This window comes from Castanea sativa, chromosome 1, assembly GCF_040712315.1.
Source record: "Castanea sativa cultivar Marrone di Chiusa Pesio chromosome 1, ASM4071231v1".
NCBI lineage: Eukaryota > Viridiplantae > Streptophyta > Magnoliopsida > Fagales > Fagaceae > Castanea > Castanea sativa.
Window position 1 is genome coordinate 44,759,982 of NC_134013.1, and position 7,629 is coordinate 44,767,610.

General features: G+C 36.6%; 1 protein-coding gene across 1 annotated transcript; it reads right to left on the reverse strand.

The window, feature by feature from the left end:
* Nucleotides 1–873: 873 nt before the first annotated feature.
* On the reverse strand, nucleotides 874–7,629 carry LOC142619890 (uncharacterized). The gene is made up of 5 exons (XM_075793243.1): nucleotides 6,897–7,629; nucleotides 5,493–5,596; nucleotides 4,667–4,843; nucleotides 1,643–3,501; nucleotides 874–1,263 (listed from the first exon to the last, which is right to left on the reverse strand). Exons 1-5 carry the CDS (start codon nucleotides 7,067–7,069, stop codon nucleotides 1,114–1,116), a joined length of 2,463 nt encoding a protein of 820 aa, XP_075649358.1. The 5' UTR covers nucleotides 7,070–7,629; the 3' UTR covers nucleotides 874–1,113.

Sequence of the window (7,629 nt, forward strand, 5' to 3'; positions counted from 1 at the left end):
GTATGAACAATATTATCATTTTCAACAAGAAGGATAAATTCAACCATATGATTTCTTTGTCAAATTGTACTCACGTTTTGCTGTACAATTTATTTGCCTCGCTTCCTTTTACTTCAATGGTCAGTTCCCTCCTATCTTGATACAATCTATAAGAATTGTATTCAAAATCCGTTTGAAATCTAAGAAGTGAAACAGTTCCATGTTTATAACATGTTAGATATACATTTGCCATGTTTGAAGCCAAAGATTTGTACCATGCTATATCATAGTATATATATTTTTAATAATCCGATAGCTTGAGGGAGGGGACTTGAACTGTCAACGTTTCTGTTGAAAAACACCATGAAGTACTAATTAAAAAGCTATGAATATCTCCTCCCCTGGTCCCATGTGGGCATTCGGGTCAGTATGTTTACCATTTGATCGGCTTTGAAGAACTCAACTCCGGTTTGAGAAAAAAAATAAAATAAAAAAGAAATAAAGAATTTAGGATCAAGTCCTTTCTTGCCAAAGATATATTACGTTTTACAAAAGAATCATGTCCCATCGTCCCAGTTAGCACCATATTTTGTAGCTGATGGTTGAACAGATGTAACACCTGTAAAACAATGTGTAGTGTGTACCTCACAAGTCACAACTATTTCTTTTTTCTTTTTTGGATGAATAAAGTGAAGGATCAAGTGATCTCGACTGGCACAAAATCTTCAATGACATTTAACCTGCAAATTGTAATTAGTTGGGTGCCGTGGCTCTACTGCAGTTTTACTCTCGCTCTCTCTCTCTCTCTCTCTCTCTCAGAAAAGTGCATCTTATAAAATAGCCAGATATGTGGGCGCCAACATTATCATGGCATACTAAAGAAGAATAAGAAAATGTTAAGAAACATATTTTACTAGAACTCAGGTCCTTAAACAACTGAGAATCATAAGACAATTTAATCTATGAAATTATTACAAAAGCACTATATATACATATTGGTCTCTCAAGAACCCGCCAAAATTCAGATTTATCAGGGGATGTGGAAGAAAGAAGCTGAAGGAACTCATTTTATTTTAGCTCTAAAGAATAGTAATTACAAAAGGTATATACAGCTCAATGTAAATAAAACCAACCTCACATCTCAGATAAAAGATTGCTGATTTTCCGTAACTCCTTGAGAGCTGCCATGGCTGTAACTTGTCCTTTTCCAACTAAACCATTTTTAGATAAGTTCTCCAATGATCCCACTTGACCCCGATCTTGCTGGAAAACAGTCTCAATTACCTGACACACAAACTAATCAGTTTACCACACCGAGAGAGAGAGAGAGAGAGAGAGTAATATTTTAATGGTGTAGAAAAATCTTCAAGCCACAATATTTCTAAAGGCACCTAAAAAATGTGGGAAGCAATTGGGGAATGAAACCATGAAACTCCATAAGTTTAGAAGTGACCCATATATTCATTTGATTCAGTATGTATCCTGTAATGAAAATAAAAAACAATGATCTAATATGTACCCTACATTGATTCCCATTTGTTTAATGAGAAATTATAAGATATATTCCGAAGGCATCCCAACTAGCCCACAGAGAATCATTACCCTCAAAATTTAAAGCAGTTCCCTTTAAATATTTCTAGGATAACAGAAGTCATAATGTTACCTGAATATGGTCAAGCATAGACTGTCCAAGATTCCTCAAAGTACCCATCACGTTCTGGTCTGTAGCGTCTCCTTTGCCACTAATAGAAGAGTTACAAGAAGCATTAGCAACTAGAAAGCCAGCAGTATTGTTCTGGTCATCACAGTTGGCAGATTTTGTAGCCTCAAAGGTACCTCCTCCTTTCTCAGACATACCCTCACCAGCAGCATTACGCCCAAACTTCCAAAACCACTGGAATTTACCTGAAAGAAGCTTTCGCTCTTTTGGAACCGTCAAAGAATTTCCCATGGAATCATTATTCAATCCAGATTTTGGGAAGACATCCTCGGGTTTATCAGAAACTGGAAGAGGTGATTCATCTGGGATGGTACTGGAATGATCATCACTTTCCTCAAGGGATGAAGTTGATGCAACACTACTTTTTTCGGAGTCATTTTCTTGTTCATTAGCCCCATTAAGAGAACTTGTTGGGTCTGAATATACAGACAAGTTTTCTTCACTTCCAGCATTCCCACTCAAACTCCCCTCAGCAGTGCAAGTAATTTCCTTCTTGCCACCATCTTGTCCCTCCACCTCAACTTCTACACACACACTGTTTTTCTGGCTTAAAACTTCATCACAGTGTGCTTTCTCAGTGTCTTCATCTGAGCCAAGTTCTCGAGAAAGATCTTCTAACAAACTTCGTTTAACAGATGAATTGCTATCCTTTTTGCCACTCTCAACCTTTGCAGGAGATGATCCTGTTCGGGAGAGACTCAATCTTACTTTTTCTGTCCAACCTCTTTTTGGAGTTTGAACTTGTTTTGTTGAATCACTTTTCTCAAGTTCTTCAGCCTTGTGTAGAACTCTCCACTTCTCTTCCCAGTAGCTCTCAGGTACCAGATTTAAAGGAGTTTTTGGAGAAACAGAATCGAATGATAGGCTATGACCTCTTACAGCTGCTGATTTACTCTGGTTTAAAGCCCCACCAAGTGAAGAAGATGAGGATGACATATTAGCACTCAGTGCAAGAGCCTGCAAGGATTTTGCCTTTTCTATCAGTTTCTTTAAATTTACAGCCTCTGGAAAGTTTAGCAATCTCTGAAGGCAAGAAGTAGCATGTTCAGTTGCAAGTAGGGAAGATCTCAAATAAAGTAACATTGAAACTGCCATGGCTGAAATAAATGCTCCACGAGGTGAATTAAGGACCCCAAAGCTGGACATGGTGTCATCCTCAGCAACTTTGTCTAATATACTATTATCTGATGCAAATATCTCGTCCCAAATTATCAACAAGTCTTCAAGTGAAAATTCACGTCCAAATAAAACCCGTAACCAGCGAAGTGCAAAGTACTGCGGTTCAACCCCAAGCTCAACAAGGTGGCTGTGTAGAGAGGAGTCAACAAGAGATAGCAGGTGGTATAATGCCGCAGATGCTTCAAGGACAGGAGGTAAACCAGTGTAAGACCCACCTGCAGGAGTGGGAGAGAAGAAATCTGCCATTGCAACTGAGCCATGGGCCCCACTCATCAAAGCATCCAACATGCAAAATGCATCATGCTCCATAAATTTCTCAGATAAGACAATACCCAGTTCACCTTCAGCCCCATAAGCATCACTCAGTAACACAATGGTCTGTATCTCAGGATCAAGCTCATCAAGACTCCTAACTTTTGTCACATTTCCATGTGACCCATTCTCATCTTCCATAATATCTGGAGACTTTTTAAAATCAAAATTATATGTAAGATCGTTATCAAGAAATGATAGGTCATCAAATTTGTCAGTGAACTGATCTTCGTAAAGCTTTCTAACTTGAGAAAGATGTTCCACATCAACTTGAAGAACGTACAACAGGGGAGCCAATAGTTCATGCATTCCTATAAAGAACACCAGAAAGAAGGATGATATTAAAAAATTTCTGAAAATAAACTTCCACATAATTTGGGCCTTAGAGGGCATAGTGAGTGCAGAATAAAATCTCACTTGGGCTTTACTTATCACCAAAAAAGACACTCCAAGAAAACCTTACGGCATTTGAGTTGGACATCATAAAACAAATGAATGCCAAGTCTAAATAATTAATGGCCCAACCATTTTTCATTGATAATATTTCTAAATCTACATCCAGAATAAGTTGTTTCATGGATGCAAATGGAAAAGAATATATATATATATATTCTAGTAATATTTAGGTTTTTCCCCCTTTTCTCTTTCCTTTTTGAAGAGGATCAAGTAGCACCTTACAAGAAAAAATTAACAAGAAAAAAAAAACACACACACACACATCGAGGTTCACAGGCATACAATTTTCTCCATACTGATCAAAATATTCAAGGAAAACCAGACCACCAGTACAAATATGTTGATGGAAAGGTTAATGGATTTGCCAGGTAAAAAGAAAATAATGAAAGATATTTTCTTATTTATAGAAAGGAAAATATCGTATATGAGCTCTTTTGGTCCTACCGGTACTTCAATGCATATCATTGAGGGACATCACAAAGTCAGAAACCACAAACTTTTCCCACTTGATAGGTGGCATCTTATTCCAAGTGCTTTACAACGGCAGAGTGTGTGAACCTGTATCAATTGCATTTGTGGTAGTGATTTGTCGCCGAATTATATGCATGCCATGCACTGTAGAGTGGGGTTTAAACTTTGAAGGACCATATCCCCCTAGATTTTTTCACCTTGCCTATTGTGCAACCTCCTTCCCTCAGCATTTAAATTTTCAGGGGAAAAAAAACAGAGGGCTGCATACGGCTAGGTACTTCCAAATAAAAAATGCATTCTTGATAATATTGTAGTTGCAAATCGTATCATAATTCCTGTACACGACTTCTTTTTATGGCTACAATGGGGGAGAGAGAGTTGAACCCTAGATGTCTCCGTTGGAAACTCCAGAAGGTGTCAGTTGAGTTATAAGGGTCTTAGCATAATATACGACCTCTTGGAACACACTATCTATCACACAACTCAATTAGGACATAATGAAATATAAAACTATTTCCAATAAAGATTGCTTTGACATGAGCAATTTACCTTGTCTGTAACCATACTCAGGATGTCTAAGGCACCACAAGAGCAAGATTCGTCTTAACATGCCTTGGCATCCTGGTGTCTGGAAATAGCTCCCATGTTCCGGATATAAACGTGACAAATCCTGGTCAACCATTTTCTCTAGCTCAGCATTTCGAAAGAAGCGACCCCAAGTGCTATCTGCACAGAATTAATGACATAATCCAACATAAATTAGTGATAGCATCAAGCACTTCAGAACTAGCTAGCTTACCCAAGAACTCATTGACCCATCTTACAGAATAATATATTGTTCTTTATATTTTATTACCGGTCAAACTGAACCACAAGGAGCTAGCCAGCTCACCAAGGAATCTGTTTGGGCGACATCTATACAAAAACCCAAGAGATTGCTATTTCTTATTCTTTTACCATTTGCTCTATCTTCTCAGGGGCTGCATTCTAAAATTTATTTAAAAAGAAGAAGAAGAAAAAGGCAATTCCTTCCATGAATGACCAAGAAGCAAAATAAGATGCAAGCATAGAAAATTTGGCTTCTTAACATAAATTATGTACTAGATATATAACAATGATAAATAAACACCAGAACTATCCATGTGGCTAAGAGCCCTCACAACCTAGGCACAACGATGCAATTATCACAGGTGCGCTCTGCCACTGAGCTAACTCAGGGAGAAAGCGATATTCTGATATTCAAAACTGAACTAAGGCAAAAATTCAGGAAAAAAATTGCTTTAACAATGCATGGATTTATAACTAATTCCCAAGGTACAAGTACAAATTATATATCAAACATGGATGGGTGCCAAAAAGAGAGAAGAAAGTTTACCTGGGTTTAACGAAAGTGGATTGTCCATGACAAGGTTAGGAGAATTACTTCCATCCTTGGGAATATGTGGATCAACTAGAAGGCGCCTTCTCATACCAGCATATCTGACCAAGCACAATGAAATATTAAAAAAAATCCAATTTTTACAACTAAGACGGACATCACTGAAACATCTCTGTCCAAATAAATTTTGGTCCAAGATGGCTACTATCATTGTACTATGAAGCAAGCAAACAATATTTTCAATTCCAGCTTTGCCATTGACTTATAACTTGAATAAAATGAAAACAACATTAAGAAAATTGTTTGCTTGACGTATCCAAAACTTTAAAATGGTCGCGTCAATTCTCAAAAGCATTCACTTAAAATGGCTGGATAACAAACCAAAGTTTAGATTTTGTGAAAACTGACCTTCCGAGATTCATAGCTTTACAAACCTTAGTTTAATCAAACCAAACTTGAAGTTCTGTCAAAATTGAGTGCTTCTGACATTCATAGATCAAAGCAGACCTTGTTTTGATCAACTAAGTTATTCAAACTACAGCCAATCCTAGTTAACAAAGGACAAATTGCAGAACCTATATACAAATCAAGTTTAAAAGGATTGTCAAGAACAAGGCATTTCTATCAATTGGACTCAAGATTACAACTATCCATTAGCATTAGGCAGGCATCAGAATTTTCCTTGTTAAACCACCAAACCGCATGTCTAAGAAAACAAAATATCAAACCATTAACCTTGTGGATGGTAGAGCCCTCTAAAAGACTGAATGTGTTTTCCACGAATCATCTCTAACCATCTATGTAACTACAAGTGCTAGCTTATAAACAAATCTCTGAAAGCAAAAACCACCCTCCCCCTAAAAAAAAAATAAATAAATAAAAACCCAACGAAGAAAATTAATCATAAGACAAAGTAAAACGAAGTAGCACTGTTTTAAGAAATACAAAACAAAGACAACCAGAAGCTATTGTAAAACATAATCTCTGAATTCTCGATCCTGAATCAAACTGGAACCCTGCCTAACTAACTCTTCAGTCTAAAACCAAAAAAAAAAAAAAAACCCATATCCATATGCTTCTTCTATCCCTCAATTGAAATTCATCAACCCTTTCTTTCTTATAATATTAGGGTTTTTTTTTTTTTTTTTTTAATCCTTTAATACCCGCGCGTGTGTGTGTTTTTACATACATCAATTATTGAAATCAAAATTTGGTAACCATGAAAACAAAGTAACAAGTTTCAACACAAAAAAAAAAAAAAAAAAAAAAAAAATATATATATATATATATATATATATATATATATAAGCTAAACCCAATCAAAAAAAAATCCAGAAGGGGGGGGGGGGTTAGAAATTCAGAAGAAATCTTGGAAATTGATAATGATTGAGCAAAAGTTACCTCCTCCGAGAATCAGCGGTAACCCTTCGAAGATCATCTATGGAAGAAGAAGGCAAAATCCCAAGATTGATACGCCACTGCACACCTCTGAGATGCGCGAATTGTCGGTTCTGCTCCACAGAGCTTGAAGACGATGATTCCGGCAATGCTGCCTCGATCGGAGCTTCTGTCATAGTTTTCCGGCAATTCTTCAAATACCCAGTTGCAGAAATTTCATATAATTGAAGAAAAACACAAGCTTTTGCAGCAATTTTCTCGAGCAGAAACTTGCACAATGTTAGAGCAGAGACAGAGGAAAACGCTAGAATTCAATTGAATCGAATAGCTTTTCAGAAAAAAGAGTTTATGGGATTTGAAGAATGAGAATTTATGGGAGAGAAGAAAGCTATGGAAGAAAGAAACAAAAGGCGAAATTAAAGAAACAGAGAATGTTGTGTTTTTTGGAAAACTGAGAATGACAGGCCTGAGGCGTCAATTTAACTAGGAACTAGGAAGGAAATCGAGACTAGCAAGTTACAACAAACAAGCAATCCTTCTCTTCTTTTACTTCTTTGAAAATTAAGAAATAGAGAAACATAATTAATTCCTCTTTCTGTTTTTTCTTTTTAAGAGAGAGAATAAAGGAACAAAACAAAAAAGATTGGAAGCTATTTAGGAGTTCTTGACATACTGGACTGGAAGGTGAGGTGAGTTGTCCTTTTCTACAAATACCTCCACATTTAACAAAAACCCT

Bases quoted from the DNA above. Each gene is read 5' to 3' on its own strand.
- LOC142619890 (XM_075793243.1), bottom strand. From the start codon at position 7,069: ATGACAGAAGCTCCGATCGAGGCAGCATTGCCGGAATCATCGTCTTCA. The intron at 5,597-6,896 runs GTAACTTTTGCT...GTGCTTGGTCAG, and splicing joins ACCGCTGATTCTCGGAGGAG to ATATGCTGGTATGAGAAGGC. The intron at 4,844-5,492 runs GTAAACTTTCTT...AATTCTGTGCAG, and splicing joins TCCACTTTCGTTAAACCCAG to ATAGCACTTGGGGTCGCTTC.